Genomic DNA, 16569 nt, shown 5'->3' on the forward strand with positions numbered 1-16569 from the left:
CGTGGTGCATAGTGTATATTTACTATCATCAAACATAACTTAATCCCTATATAAGAGTGATACAAAATAGTAAACATAAATATTTAAATGTTTTAACTGAGCTGTGAAGTTGCGTGACTAACCTCGTAGCTTTTCGACGGGAATAAGAATCTCCGCGATTGTTTGAAGATATCGGGGAGGGTGGGGGGAAGGTAAACACGCCCACTCGTGACATCCCCCCCCCCCACCGAACACGGAGCAACGCCGCGAGTGTGTGCGAGTCTGAAAGTGTGAGAGCGAGTGTATGTGTGAGTCTGAGTGTTAGAGTGAGTCTGTGTGTGTGAGTCTGAGTGTTAGAGTGAGTCTGTGTGTGTGAGTCTGAGTGTGAGAGTGAGTTTGTGTGTGAGTGTGAGTGTATGTGTGTGTGTGAGAGTGTGGGGTAAATAGTTGATGTCAAAATGTTTCCGAAAATTGCGGTCTCCCCCCCCCCCCCCCTCAAAAAATATCTTTACCCCTCGTAGGTATATATACTAACAACACCTTACATACAACAGAGGAAGTGGTATCTATTGACTCTGTAGTAGTATCTACTGACTGTACCGTAGTATCTACTGAGCCATGTGTAGCTACTGACTGTGTAGTAGTATTTAGTGACTGTAATAACTACTGACCATAGTAGTATTTACTGGGCCTACAGTAGTATCTACCGACTATATACTCGTAACGACTAACTGTATAGTATCTGCTGACTCTATAGTGTATCCACTGACTATAGTAGTAACTACAAAATCTATAGCAGTATCTACTCACTCTATAATAGTATCTACTGACTCTAGTAGCTACTCACCGTAGCAGTATGTACTGACTGTATAGTAGTATATACTGACTGTAGCAGTATTGACTGACTGTAGTGGTATATACTGACTGTTTAAGTATTTACTATAGCGGTATCTACCAACTCGATAGCAGTATCTACTATCACTACAGCAGTGTATACCGACTGAGGTCGTACCTGCTATCACTACAGCAGTGCATACTGCTGTGTTGGTACCTGCTATGATTACAGCAGTGCATACTGCTGTGTTGGTACCTGCTATGATTACAGCAGTGCATACTGCTGTGGTGGTATCTGCTATGATGAGAGGAGTACATATTGTGGTGGTGGTACCTGGTATGATAACAGAAGTGCATATTGACTGTACTCATCATTCACCCTCACCATTCACCACTCACAACTCACCCTTACCACTCATCCTCACCACTCACCACTCCCACTCACTATTCACCATTCACCCTCACAACTCACCACTCACCAACCTCTCTCACCAATCTCCATCACCACCCTCCCTCACCACTCACCCTCACCACTAACCCTCACCACTAACCCTCACCACTCTCCCTCACCACTCACCCTTACCACTAACCCTCATCACTCTCCCTCACCACTCACCACTCACTCTCACCATTCACCCTCACTATTCAGCCTCACCACTCACCCTCACCACTCACCGTCACAACCACCACTCACCCTCACCACACAACCTCACCCTCACTACTCACCATTCATCCTCACCAATCACCACTGACCAATCACCACTCACCACTCTCCACTAACCCTCACCACTCAACCTCACCACTCACCCTCAAAACTAACCACTCTCTCATCACTCACCCTCACCACTCAGCACTCACCCTCACCACTCACCCCTCACCACTCACCCATCACCACTCACAACCGCCACTCACCCTCACCATTCACCCTCACCACTCACCCTCACAACAACCACTCACCCTCCCCGCTCACCACTCACCCTGACCACTCACCACTCATCCTCACCAATCACACCCTCACCAATCACCACTCACCCGCACTGCTCACCCTCACCACTCACCACTCACGCTCACCCTCACCACTCACCCCTCACTAATCACCACTCATAACCGCCACTCACCCTCACCACTCAACACTCACCCTCACCACTCACCCTCACCACTCACCACTCATCCTCACTACTCACCCTCACCACTCACCCTCACCACTCACCCTCACCACTCACCACTCATCCTCACCACTCACCCTCAACAATCACCACTCACCCTCACCACTCACGCTCACCACTCACCCTCACCACTCACTCTCACCACTCACCCTCACAACAACCACTCACCCTCACCACTCACCCTCACTACTCACCTCACCACTCACCACTCATCCTCACCAATCACACCCTCACCAATTACCACTCACCATCACTACTCACCACTCACCCTCAACACTCACCCTCACCGCTCACCACTCACCCTCACCCCTCACTAATCACCACTCACAACCGCCACTCACCCTCCCCACTCACCCTCACTACTCACCGCTCATCCTCACCAATCACACCCTCACCAATCACCACTCACCCTCACCACTTGCCACTCACCCTCACCACTCACCCTCACCATTCACCCTCACCACTCTCCCTCACCACTCACCAGTCATGCTCACCACTCACCATCACTACTCACCACTCACCCTCAACACTCACCCTCACCGCTCACCACTCACCCTCACTACTCACCCTCACCACTCACCCTCACTACTCACCCTCACCACTCATCCTCACCAATCACACCCTCACCAATCACCACTCACCCTCACCACTTGCCACTCACCCTCACCACTCACCACTCACCCTCACCATTCACCCTCACCACTCTCCCTCACCACTCTCCCTCACCACTCACCAGTCATGCTCACCACTCACCATCACTACTCACCACTCACCCTCAACACTCACCCTCACCGCTCACCACCTTTTAAAGCCAACGCGCTCACACTAAGCGACTCCGTCAAAACAAGAATCATATGACGGGGTACAACAGCGGGTGTGGTACAGCAACAGACTTGCCTGTATACGCCCTCAATGGTAATGTTCAGGTCTGGATTGTTGAAGAGAACTCCTGGCAAGAGATGCTTCGGCTTGAACAGATTTGGCGTATCGAAGAACTAAGAAAGGAAGGAAGACATTTTGTTTTTTCAACTGTCAAAAGTGGGGAACACGACAAGTCACGTGAGGGGGAGGAGGGTAGGGGGGTGGAGGAAGTCCGGTTTGTAGACGGTTCAAATGCTCTGCTCCCAAAGATACCGGATTAAACAGAGACTAATGGATCGAGTGTGTTGGCTTTAGAGCAGATTTCAGGACATTTTAAAAGGATAGGGACAGCTGTACCAGACAGTGATGCCGACGTGAGTTTTTTTTACCATTCTTTTGAACAGAGTTTTGTTACGGTCACAAGTGTCAACCTAAACAAACTTTAAAAAAAAACCTCAACAGCAGTACGGTACGAGTGAGAAGACAGCATTCACACGCCACTTTAAAACCGGAGTGGGTCAGGAAGTGCCTCGTCTTTAAACTCGGGCTACAAGATTACACCGCAAAGGCATCATCCCAAGCACTCTGTGTGTGGCGATTTAATTTAGTCAATTGTAGGTATCGGTACGTCGTGATGGGATATCATTCTAGATTTGAAGCTTTCGTGACTGCAAGGATTCATACTCTTTAGTTCTTTAGGTAAAGTCACGTAGGTAAATAATGAAATTAAAATTAATAAAAATAAAAATCACGACGTTTCGGAGGCAACACAAGTCTCCGTCATCAGGTGGGACCGTCACAGCCAGATTTGCTGCATCATTTTTTAGCTACGTGACTTTACCGAAAGAACTAAGTAATGAGATATCACTCGAACGGAGCCAAGGGCTTTGTACGCTGCCAAACTTATGCACTCCCAGAGTTCCGCACGGCTGATGGGATGCACAAAAGGAGTTGTTTATAGATTTGAAGCTTTCGTGACTGCAAGGATTCATATTCTTGGGTTTTTTCGGTAAAGTCACCAGGTAGGTAAAAAATTAAAATTAATAAAAGGAAAATAGCAACACAAGCTTCCGTCTTCAGGTGGAACCGTCACAGCACGATTGCTGTATCAAGGAAGAGAAATTCCAAGAAAACAGTCCTTGTATATATACAGGTTGAGGGTGGGAGGAGCCAAGCTTGGCCCCCTTTTTATTATTATGGTAAGGTTGGTGCGGCTGAAACTACGGCTAGTCTACATAACAATTTTATTTTATTTTACTTTTATTCATTTAAAATTTTTACCTACGTGACTTTACCAAAAAAACCCAAAAATATGGAAAAGGAGTTGTATTTAGATGCCGTGAGCTGGCCAAACCAAGATTATTTGAGCCTACCACAATGCACTCTTACTGTTTTGCGTCTAGCAAATCCTTCAACACGTTTACAAAGCGCCCAATGCCGGCTCGAGTGAAGCGCGGAGTGCGATGCATTGCCATCACGGACACCCCCCGTACGTCGTGTGGTTGTAGCACCAGCCCTAGAGGGGGCTGGGTGAGCACTGAGTGCCACCACACTCTGCGTGCAGTGCTGACCCCTATAGGGTAGGGGTCTGTAATCTAAGCACCAAATGGTTTGCCTGCTGAAACTCGTGGGGAGTCAACGGTGGGGGCTCCTACGGAGAGAGTACACCGTGTCGTCAGGATGTGTTGAATGTTGCCACCACTGGTGCAGAACCTTCCAGGAAGACGACTACCTTCCCACACTATGGGCCCAATTGTCGTAGTTTTAGTTTCCACACTTTTGTGCAATTCTGGCATTGTCCGACATTCCACGCGAGTTTTTTTTGCCAAATTCACGAGACGGTTTGACACCCGATTCGCAAATCAGTCGCTGGGATGGCGGCGACAGGAATCAGCGTCGAACGTGGCCCACGGCTGCAGGCCTGCTCTACTGCCACACCGAACTAATCAGCCTCCATCTCACGCAAAAAGGTTCCGCACAGAGCCTCTAACAGACTGTTGGAGCAGGTTCTGGTTGCGAGCACCTGTTAATGCTGGAATGGCACACGATAGAGTGACGCGGTATATTCAAACACGCCGCACCAGGTACTCATTTAACGCCGAGTCAATCTAGCGGAAGGCCCATAACCAGTTTAGATATCCATCGCCGACGTGAGCTGTGAGCGGCAATCGAACTCGGGTCGCCAGGTTCGTAGCGCAGCGCGCGAACCAGCGCTCCGCTGTCGCGCGCACACGCAGCACTCACGAGTGAGACTTTTCATTTCAATGCATGCAATTCATTTGCACGTCTTCGTCGAACATGGGGCAATGGCTCCCGGTGGACTTGATCAGCGAAACCCCACGACAAGGACGACCCCACGGAATCTCTCGCCCACAGAGCAGAGCGCGCGTGCGCCCACCTTGAAGAGGTTATTGTCGGCCAAGGGCTGGCAGAAAAGCTTTTCCACGTTCCCGCCCAGGACGAACGTGAGCGTCACCACCAGCATCAGCAGCCACGAGAAGGTCAAGCTGAAGCCCACGCCACTGCTTACAGCACAAACACACACGTGCGGTGCGGAATAAGTTCAACATACATACATATATTCGACAACACACAGGGTTGTGCATTTACACATCCCCCCCCCCCCCCGACAGGATTGGTGCTCCTACACTTCAGTTTCCCATACTGCACAATACACTCCATGAGTGTTCTTAAAGGCTTTTAATTGTCCTGTTTTGATGTGTCTCAGCCCAGCTGCAAATGAATACAACAACAAAATGAAAACGGGTTTTCACTTAAATTCTTCTCGCCAAGGCCCCGAGCAGTAAAAGGCATGACGTCCTTTATCAACGGCACGCAAACAAAATTCTTTGAAGTGCTTCTTTCAAATGCTGAATTAGAGTCACATTTAAGTAAACATTACTTCCGTGGCATAGCCTTCCAAAAAGCACGTCACGCCATCACAGGACCAGCAAGGCACCGGCAAGGCACGTAATACTGCAGTTCCTTAAGTCTGAACCATTCATGGATAACAATTTGCTTTTCCAATATAGCACATGCGCATCTCGGAGTGCGTTACAAGTGATAATCGACTCGCGTCTTATCAACATTTTTGAAAGGGGACCCCCCCCGACCCCCCCTCCCCAGTGACAGTTGTTCGTGTGCTACACAAGGTGGCTTATCACCTGGCCTGCAAGCCAAGGGCATCAATCTGCCAGTAGGGGGCGATGATTGCTACGCATTCCACCCCGGTCATTGGTTGACCATTTTTTTTACTTGGCAAATTTGGGCTCTGAGCACACAATGGCCGACTCAAATCAGAAATGCATTTCCCGAGTAAAGCCCATTCGGCTGAGCTCAGAGAAGCTTTAACGTCCACCGTGAAAGCACACGGCCACCCTGAGCTTACCCCTCCTAAACCACAGGTCGCAAATGGGTTTTGATTCCTTACCCGTACCCGTACCCGGCCGCACCAGGGTCGCAAACGGATACCCGTACCCGGCCGTACCCTACCCGGCCGGGTACGGGTAGGGTACGGGTATCGGGTACCCGATTGCGACCTCTGTCCTAAACCCACTCCTCCAACAATAACCAGGGGGGACCCATCCGATTCGAACGGCGGACCTCCACAACAACAAGCGGCGAACGCCGCTCCCTCCTGCCGGGGGGGGGGGGGGGGGGGGGGGGGGGGCCGCGTCGCCGCTGGCCGCTCACGCCATCAGGAAGTTTCCGCCGGCGTGCTCGCCGTAGCCGCACGTGCCGCACAGCAGGCCCAGCAGGTTGAGCAGCACCACGAGGCCCGCGAGCGAGCAGAGGACGACGCACACGAGCCACCTGCGAGGCAGCAGCACGTGACGCTCGTGTCGGGGGTGAGTGCGCCCCCCCCCACCCCACCAATACTCATGTGGCTGGGCCCCCAACCCCCACCCCCCCCCCCCCTGCCAATAGAGAGACGTGTCCTCGGTGCGGACTTTTTAAATCCTTTATATTAAGTTCGCTTGCTTGCTTGCTTAGAACCGTGCAAATCTTTCGGTCGTTTTATAACTCACTTCCCGTGATCCAATCGAGCTGACATTTTCCACACAGACTCGTTGTGCGTGACAATTAAAGTTCGTGAAAAAATATTTCCAAAATTTGACATTTTTTAGGACAAAAATATTATATTTAATTACCAATTGCTTAATGGTGGCAGGCAATCATCTGACCCATAGGTGGCAGCCATCTCAAGCCAGAGGACGAGAGGACTCTAGCCGCCACGCATATAAAGGATTTAGAGTGAAAAACTTTGTTTTTACGGGTTATACTTGTTTTTTACGCGAGGGTTACGCTCCAAAAATACTCACGGATAATTCTGCCTCCGATGTCCAACTGTAGAATGGCAGAATGGTAGTGAAGCTAGTCTTCAATTAAAAAAAACCATGATCATAAACACTGTTTGCTCTGTGCCCTTAAGCAGGCGGGAATTCCCCCACCACCCCCTTCCAGCATCCTATACATCAGTCGGTCAGCCAGTGTGTTTTGGGCGAGGCCCACTGAGCTCTCTCTCAACAAGGACCTGGCTAAACAACAAGCATGGTACATGGGAAGAGAGGGTTTATGGTTGGCTACGTATGGTGCGAAAGAAGTTCAACATACATACACACATTACTAATAATATAGTAAACTACCAGACCTATGTACAAAGGAAATATAGTAAGAAATCCAAAATTACCACGTTATGCACGACACTAATGAAATGAAACCACATGTGGCATTCAAAATGGCATTTATAACGGCAAGAATTAAAATTGCATTTCCTACGCTGAAGGAAGTCTTTCTAAAAATGACATCCTAAAAGTTCCAGTCACAAATGGCTTCACGAATGGCACCGGCAAGCGTGGCAGTCGCAGTCATCAAGCAGCGCCTTCAATGTCGACACAGAAGGTCGGGTGGGAATGTCGAGGCGAGTGACCAAATTCATTGCAGAATTGATGTGCGCCTCCGTTGAACTCACTGCTCCTTCTCAAGGAGGATGTGTCCATGCGAGCGCTCTCCAAGGCGAGCCCTTGACTGTTTCTACACGCGACAACAACGTTCTCATCTCTCAGTTCTTATCGACACGGCTTCCCCATTTGTGCACCAACACGAAATTACTATTGCCACGTTGCTTACTATGGCCGAGAAGTCCCGTCGCACCCGACGGCGCTTCACTGCGGCACTTGCCTGTAGAAGTCGTACTGGGCGACCGTGGGCAGGTGCTCGTGCACCAGCGCCTGGCCCATGTCCAGGTACTTGGTGCCGTTGTGCACCACGAGCTGAAGGGGCAGCTGCCTCGCCGTCGTCTTGATGCTGGTGCCCACGTGGTCCAGTAGATCCTTCACGCCTGCTCGCACGCACGCACGTACGCTCGCAAGCACGCACGCACGCACGCACGTACGTACGCTCGCACGCACGCTCGCAAGCACGTACGCGCCGGCAATGAGTGCCGGCAGTGCGGCCCCAACAGTTTGCCAGAAGTTGTGGGGCCATGTCCCAGACACCATGATGAATGACCAATCACCTTAGAAGCAGAACTCCATTCTCGTGTCTCCACGTATACATTCATAAATGTTTTAGCCAATCTCCTCGTGGATTTCCAGAACGATATGCTGATGGACTAAAACACTTATTTTGAAATACAGGATTATGCGGCACAATATTGGATAATGACTTTGAAGATTAATGCAATACTCTCATTTTTAATCTCAACGTCCATGTATTAATGTCGTGATTTATACAATTTACATACTAAGAATACAGAGGTAAGAAAGATGGTACCCAAATCACTGTGACGCTGCTAAATCTATCCAATACATTTTAATAATTAGCAATTAACTCACAAGCACGTAGAATAAAATGTGTTGACCGTTGTCCTTTTCTGTGTGTGGAGGTACATGTCAAAAGCACAATACGGTGACCGGACTTCATCTATCAGCATTGATCCACTCTGTCTACAGGAAAGTAGCCCATACTGACGCCTACCTAAAACCGGATTCCCACCACCATCCATCGCAGGAGAATTCCCTCATCAAAAATGTGTCTCCGACCATGAATATCTGACCAGTGAACTCACACACCTACACCAGGCTCTCAAGGCGAATGGATATTCTGACTACACAATCCACAAAGTCATCACCCAAACTGTGAAGAAGGAGCCATCTGAAGATCCAATAAAAACCATCACCTTGCCTTACATAGCAGTGATAACCAAAAAGATTTCCAAAATCTTGAACAAACACAAGATCCAGGTCCCATTTAACACTGTACATAAAATTCGTGACCTGATCCCATCTGTGAAGGACAAGATTTCTGACATGTCTCGGACCGTGTTCGTGAACACAAGGCAGATCTGAAACACGGCAGGACCAATACTTTTGCCGTGGCTGATCATTACTTTAATGCGTCTGGCTCACACGACATTTATTTCTCTAAGACGATGGTACTTTGCAAGCCGATTGGCTATCAACAAAGATTTGTTCACGAAACCATCCATATGGCTTGAGTCCAACTAAGTCGCAGACGTTATCTTAGGAGCAACACGTGTATTAACTATTTGCACAACATCCTCCAGGGCTATTAACACAACATACCCTCGGGTGGTGAGCACTTAACTAACCACGCTACGGCGGAACTAGACACGGTTCCACCAACCTCTTATAATCACAGGATGTTTCCATGCATGCTACGTTTACCGCACTTACGCAACTTCGCTGAAAAGACAATGTTTAACGATCCGCGCAAAAGCAATAGGAACAAATAAATGTTTGTATTACACACAGCAGTGTCAATTCCCTGCTCATCAATAATGTGTGAACAAGTTTGAGAAATTTTGATTTAACCGAGACGATGGATTCTCGCTTAGCAATCATTCGAAGGATTTGATAAATCCGTGGTGCTGACGTTAAAGAAAATAACGCCACTTTTTTTCAAATTTTCTTGCTGTGGATTTCACACCTGATGATGATTGCTTGTGTTGCAGTCGAAACGTCCTGAGAATTGTATTGTTTTATATTTTTATTATTTTATTATTTCCCTTCTACGTGACTTCACCGAAAGAACCAAGAATATAAGTTTGAGAAAACCATCTGCGTGTTATTATACTTCATCACCGCTTTGTTATCTTACCTGCAGCAATGTTTCTCGTTTGCTGTGCGATGATTTCAGGCGTGCCATTAAAAGCTGCATAACCCTGCGCAGGGGAGAAAAATAACACCGAAAAATGTAACATTGATGTAGCAGTTTTACGATTTACTTTGTGTCACCAATACTCTTAACTTTTAAGTCTCAAACACACTAGCGAACAGAATTTTTGAAAATCTTCACGTAGAATTTTTTATTTTTTTTATTTCAGAAAGAGAACTGTTACTGCGATTAATTACGACTTCGTTAATGTCTAGCTTTTCAGTGTGTGGGTCCGGTCTCTTGTTTGAGAGCCGGTTGAATTTGGAAATCAAGTTGTCCTTACATTTGGTCGACATAGCGGCAGCTGAAGAGGCAGTCATTTTGTCTACATGTTCCCAATCTGATGTGGACATTGTTGCAGTCAAAGATAAGTGTGATTTGTAGAGTGTCTTGTCTAACTGATCAAGATCGGTGCGCGTAAGTCTGATTTTCTCTGAGATAAGAGCTAAGCTAGTTCTAGACAGAATTCGTTTAGCATTAGAAGAAGTTACAGCAGCAGAGGTTAGTGTAAATGCGATTGGTATTACCTTAGAGTCGCGGCATCTCTTCATAAAGTTGAGAGACTCGATTAGCTGAGCCTTCTTATCCCGGAGTTTGTTGAAGGATCTCAAAGTTATGTGGAATCCCACCCCGTAGTGGCGATTAAATTTCGATTTAAAGCTTTCGTGACTGCAGGGATTCATCTCCTTGGTTCTTTCGGTAAAGTCACGTAGAAATGTATAATGTTTAATGTATGAAAACGTGTGCATTACAAGATAAAAAATAAAAAACAGTACATACCTTGTCAACCATCGCTGTAAAGTTGGTGTCTAGCAGTCTCTTCACCTGCTCCAATTCCCGGGACACGTCCTGCGGCTGCACAGGAAGGTAAACACCACCATCAGCTCTGCGCACTGTCAAACTAAACCAAACCCGGTCCCCTTTCAATGTTCAGTAAACCTGTTCTTCAGTGCTCATTGTACAAACATTGTTTCGAAGCTCAGGCATTAATTAGACATTTACAGTGGTTAAGCTTGGTCTTTTTGTATCTGGAAGAACACAAATTCATGTAATCTACAGTTAAGGCTGCCATGGAAAGACAACATCCAGCCTCTTTGCACAGAAGTTCCTCCCCTCATGAGGAGAGGGAATTGGTTACATCTCGTGCGTATATCTAACACTTTAAACCCAGGAGGTTGGCGTTTGATTCAGAGGCATGGGAAATCACAGACAAGCAGGAAGGCAGCCAGAACCAGCACCAACAATTGCTCAAGCCTCTATGGCTCTATATGAGGATGTTTGACCATCTCCATTGAGTACTTATACAGGAAACCAGAGCCCTCGGAGACAATTCAAATGCACGGATGGAGGGGGGTAACACCCAATCCCCGTACAGATGGAATACAGATGCAAATGAAGCAACTTGCTGTACTGCCGCGCCCTGGCAAAACAAGGAGAAGGCGACCTCGCAGCCCGGCAGATTTGAGAGTTTCCCGAACGTGCTTGTCATCCACCAACCCTCGACCGCCTCAGCGATTGCTGTGGATTAGAGGCAGCGTGAGTAGCCACGCTGGCGCTCACCAGTTTGCCGTTCTTCCCCTGCACCGTTGATTACGGCGGTTGGCTACATACGATGCGACATAAGTTCCACGTACACATGTAGAGGTGTTACGGGAGGGCGAACAAACACACCAGGGGTGTGGTTATGCCCGCACGCGGAAGGATGCTTACATCCACGTCCGCATCGTTTAGCCTGGGGGGCTGAAACGGCGCTGTGATCCCCCACGGCCCCACCCCTCGGGGAGGAGTTGCTATATAAGGCGGTGAGCCGGTGGGCTCGGGGTTCAGTGTTTAGCTCAAACCAGTGAAGAAGGGAGACCAACTAGATAGGCCCTGGGACTCCCCTGGCTCGCTGTCCTTCTCAGGACCGACCAGGGCAAGCCAGTGGCGTGGCCCAGATAGCCCAGAGCCGATGCTCTTGTAAGAGCCGGTCTGGTGACTCAGGGTGCCGTGATCCCAGCTTAACCAGAGCTGGGTCAGCTAGCCTCCCCTAGCCCTGTAGTGGAGGACCTGGGAGTAGGCTGGCCGGGATAGAGATAGTGGGGTCTCCCTGTTAGACGGGTGAAGGGGCCGATACCCCTCCGAGTGTTGTATACATTGGCCTGTGCTGAGTGAAACGGTTAATAAATAAGGGTGCCTCCGACTATGTCGTCCAAGTCTCTTTGAACCTACTACACACACACTCACACGTACCAAGCTGAAGTCGGCGTGGATATTCAGCAGGACGAGCTGCCCCGACATGGCGACGCACCGCTGAGCCCTCTGGCACACGGGGTCATTGAGGGTCGCGTTAAGGCCGCTGCGCACGGTCGTCAAGTTCCTCTGCAGCTTCTCGGAACCGTCGCGCAGCACCGAGAGCGACGTGTTGACGTCCAGCAGCGCCAGGCGCGTCGCCAACATCACTGCCGGGACGGGGGGGGGGGGGGAGCGCGTCAACGAGCAAGCGATCACCAAGAAAACAGTTGGTAACACACTATGCGATCGCCAAGAAAACAGTTGGTAACACACTATGCGATCGCCAAGAAAACAGTTGGTAACACACTATGCGATCGCCAAGAAAACAGTTGGTAACACACTATGCGATCACCAAGAAAACAGTTGGTAACACACTATGCGATCGCCAAGAAAACAGTTGGTAACACACTATGCGATCACCAAGAAAACAGTTGGTAACACACTATGCGATCACCAAGAAAACAGTTGGTAACACACTATGCGATCGCCAAGAAAACAGTTGGTAACACACTATGCGATCGCCAAGAAAACAGTTGGTAACACACTATGCGATCACCAAGAAAACAGTTGGTAACACACTACGCCGTGAATGACTCAAATCCTGCAGCGCCCGCAAGGTCCCCCTGCTCAAGAAAGCACATATACATGCCCGTCTGAAGTTTGCCAATGAACATCTGAATGATTCAGAGGACAACTGGGTGAAAGTGTTGTGGTCAGATGAGACCAAAATGGAGCTCTTTGGCATCAACTCAACTCGCCGTGTTTGGAGGAGGAGGAATGCTGCCTATGACCCCAAGAACACCATCCCCACCGTCAAATATGGAGGTGGAAACATTATGCTTTGGGAGTGTTTTTCTGCTAAGGAGACAGGACAACTTCACCGCATCAAAGGGACGATGGACGGGGCCATGTACCGTCAAATCTTGGGTGAGAACCTCCTTCCCTCAGCCAGGGCATTGAAAATGGGTCGTGGATGGGTATTCCAGCATGACAATGACCCAAAACACACGGCCAAGGCAACAAAGGAGTGGCTCAAGAAGAAGCACATTAAGGTCCTGGAGTGGCCTAGCCAGTCTCCAGACCTTAATCCCATAGAAAATCTGTGGAGGGAGCTGAAGGTTCGAGTTGCCAAACGTCAGCCTCGAAACCTCAATGACTTGGAGAAGATCTACAAAGAGGAGTGGGACAAAATCCCTCCTGAGATGTGTGCAAACCTGGTGGCCAACTACAAGAAACGTCTGACCTCTGTGATTGCCAACAAGGGTTTTGCCACTAAGTACTAAGTCATGTTTTGCAGTGGGGTCAAATACTTATTTCCCTCATTAAAATGCAAATCGAATTTATAACATTTTTGACATGCGTCTTTCTAGATTTTGTTGTTATTCTGTCTCTCACTGTTCAAATAAACCTACCATTAAAATTATAGACTGATCATTTCTTTGTCAGTGGGCAAACGTACAGAATCAGCAGGGGATTAAATATTTTTTTCCCTCACTGTAGCTCAAGCAACACAGAGAAGGAAAGGAATGAAAAACAATGACTGGCACATTCAAATTTCTAAAACGCAAACATCATCAAGTGCAAACAATTTGTCGAGAAGGACACGCATCTAATATGTACAATAATTTGACGTGTAGAATAACAATTTCTCATAGGCGGAGTTTGAATTCTATCGCGGGTGCATATAATTTATTTATTTTGAACCTTACTTGTAAACGACTGAAAATAAATTAATAAAGGTGCCCAGTTCGGGGGGGGGGGGGGCTAAGCCCCCCCCCATGCCCCCACCCCCCCCAAACTCTGCCCAATCTATTTCTCCCTGAACAGTTTCCATCGCATTTCATGGGAACGTGCAGCTGGGCTTGTGGGGCTTGTGGGGCTGGTCCTGCACCACCAAAAGTGTCCCTGATGGCCCCCCCCACCAGCATTCCCTCTCCTCTGTTGTCCACCACTCGTATTTTGCACCTCACCCCCCAACGCAACAGATCTACCCCCCCCCCACCGCCACTGGACCTGATTGCAACCTAAAATGTGAACGTTTCAATTTTATAAAACGGTTCCACTCCGTTGCCTTTGCTCCCGCGTAGCCGTGGCGTGCGCGCTCTACGTATGCACTGCGTCGAACTCGGTCCGCGCTGCACGCGGCCAACCGCGCTCGTCGCGGTTGGCAAAGGTGCCGTGTGGACACTGACCGTCGGCCATCTGCAGGGCAGCCCGTAGCGCGGGATAAACCTTCGTGCCCAGCCGCCTCTGGATCCTCTGGCCCAGCAACGGTCCCACGTCTGTAAAATTGTCCGAACCGGCACGGATCGGATCGAGATGTAAGGCAACTGCGAACGCCGTGCCCCTGAACGCTGACTTAACTTGCGTGGCGAGCAGAGGCAAAGAAGCGATTAGTCACACTGTGATGCAGAACTGCAACGTTCATAGTGTAGAGGAGTAAAATGGGGACGTGACGTCAGGCGTGCCGTTCAGTGCGATGACGTCACGTCTCCCAGGGTACTTAAGGGAGACCCCGTGACGTAAGCGGGGTCACCGTGGGAACGGGTAGAGTGAGCAGGGTGAAGAGGGAACCAGGGGTAGAGAGAGGGATCGAATAGGGAGTCTGGGGAGAAGCCGGTGGTAGCTGGAGAGGTGCGTGTCTGTGTGTGTGTCTGTGTTGCTGTGTGTCTGTGTGTGTCTGGATGTGTGTTTGTGTGTGTGTCTGTGTGTGTGTCTGTGTTGCTGTGTGTGTCTGTGTGTGTGTCTGTGTCTGTGTGTGTCTGTGTGTGTGTCTGGGTGTGTGTCTGTGTTGCTGTGTGTGTCTGTGTGTGTGTCTGTGTTGCTGTGTATGTCTGTGTGTGTGTCTGTGTGTGTGTCTGTGTGTGTGTCTGGGTGTGTGTCTGTGTTGCTGTGTGTGTCTGTGTGTGTGTCTGGGTGTGTGTCTGGGTTGCTGTGTGTGTCTGTGTGTGTGTCTGTGTGTGTCTGTGTGTGTCTGGGTGTGTGTATGTGTGTAGTTAGCTGATGAAAGTTGCAAGCGAGAATTTCATCATCGCTTGCAGCTGGGGTTGGCATCGTCCCCCACTCCACCTGATGTCGAGGGGAAATGGGCGAGGTTTAAGACTGTGACTCATGCAGCTGCAATGGCTGCTTTGGGTATGCGGTCCAGACCTCCCCAGAAACCCTGGCTGACAGAGGAGGTGTTCAGGTTAATTGAGAAAAAGCGACAGGCCCACTCTCATCGCCTACAGCATCCCACGTCAGAGAATGAGGAGGTTTACCGCAGCCTTCGCTCGGAAGTTCGGAGAGCCGTAAGGCGCTGTAAGGATGGGTGGTGGTCGCGGGTTGCTGAGGAGATGGAGTCTGCCTCAGTGGCCCGTGATCACAAATCACTATTTAACTCCATCAAAAAAGTAACCTGCAGCGCCACACCTATTACCATCATTAGAGGAAAAAACGGTGATCCAATCTCCGACCCCCAGGAACAGGTTTGCAGATTTGCTGAGCATTTCTGTGAGGTCCTGGGGGAGGGAAATTCTCTCAGCCAGGAAAACATCATGGCACAAAGTGGTGATAACCCTGCTGAGGCTGCGGTGCCTCAAATATTGGAAGAGGTCACCCCCTGTGAGTGGCTGGCTGAGGTGCCAGCTGTTGAGGAAGTACTGAGGGCGATCCACAGTCTGAGACCAGGAAAGGCATCGGGCAGAGATGATCTCCCAAGCGAAATGCTGAGGGAGGGTGGCGTTTGTGCACAGACTGCCCTATATGACATCATAACAACAGTCTGGACCACTGGACGGGTTCCGCAGGATTGGAAGGATGCCCTGGTGGTTCCCCTCTTTAAGAAGGGGGACCGTACCGACTGTAACAACTACAGGGGCATCTCACTCCTCAGTGTGCCGGGTAAGGTCCTGGCAAGGATTATTCAACATCGCCTTGCTAGGCACGCTGAGGAGAGGCTTGCGGAGCCCCAATGCGGTTTCAGGAAAGGGCGTTCCTGCACAGATGCCATATTTTCTGTCCGTCTGCTACAGCAGAGGTGTAGGGAATTCCAACAAGACCTACATCTCTGCTTTATTGACCTGGTCAAGGCCTATGATACCATCAGTAGGACTGGGCTCTGGGTTGTTCTTCGTGCTTTCGGAGTCCCTGACCCTCTGCTCACGATCATTAAGGACCTTCATGATGGTGAGCGGGCCCGGGTAAAACTACGTGGCCGGGAGTCGGAGCCTTTCCCTGTACACCTTGGGGTGCGACAGGGATGTCCTCTGGCTCCCACATTATTTAACATCTATTT

At 49.4% G+C, this 16569-nt stretch overlaps 1 protein-coding gene across 1 annotated transcript in view; it reads right to left on the reverse strand.

Annotated features, from left to right (window-relative positions):
• Positions 1 to 16569, reverse strand: part of LOC133361801 (prominin-1-A-like) — a 45748-nt gene that overhangs the window by 15871 nt on the left and 13308 nt on the right. Inside the window, 8 exon segments of the mRNA XM_061580797.1 lie at positions 2877 to 2974; positions 5239 to 5362; positions 6534 to 6653; positions 8022 to 8181; positions 9963 to 10026; positions 10800 to 10874; positions 12252 to 12460; positions 14486 to 14575. Coding sequence (XP_061436781.1) covers positions 2877 to 2974; positions 5239 to 5362; positions 6534 to 6653; positions 8022 to 8181; positions 9963 to 10026; positions 10800 to 10874; positions 12252 to 12460; positions 14486 to 14575 — 940 coding nt within the window.

Source organism: Lethenteron reissneri, unplaced genomic scaffold (assembly GCF_015708825.2).
Source record: "Lethenteron reissneri isolate LAM-NWPU_2019-01 unplaced genomic scaffold, ASM1570882v1 scaffold_1240, whole genome shotgun sequence".
Classification (NCBI taxonomy): Eukaryota; Metazoa; Chordata; class Hyperoartia; order Petromyzontiformes; family Petromyzontidae; genus Lethenteron; species Lethenteron reissneri.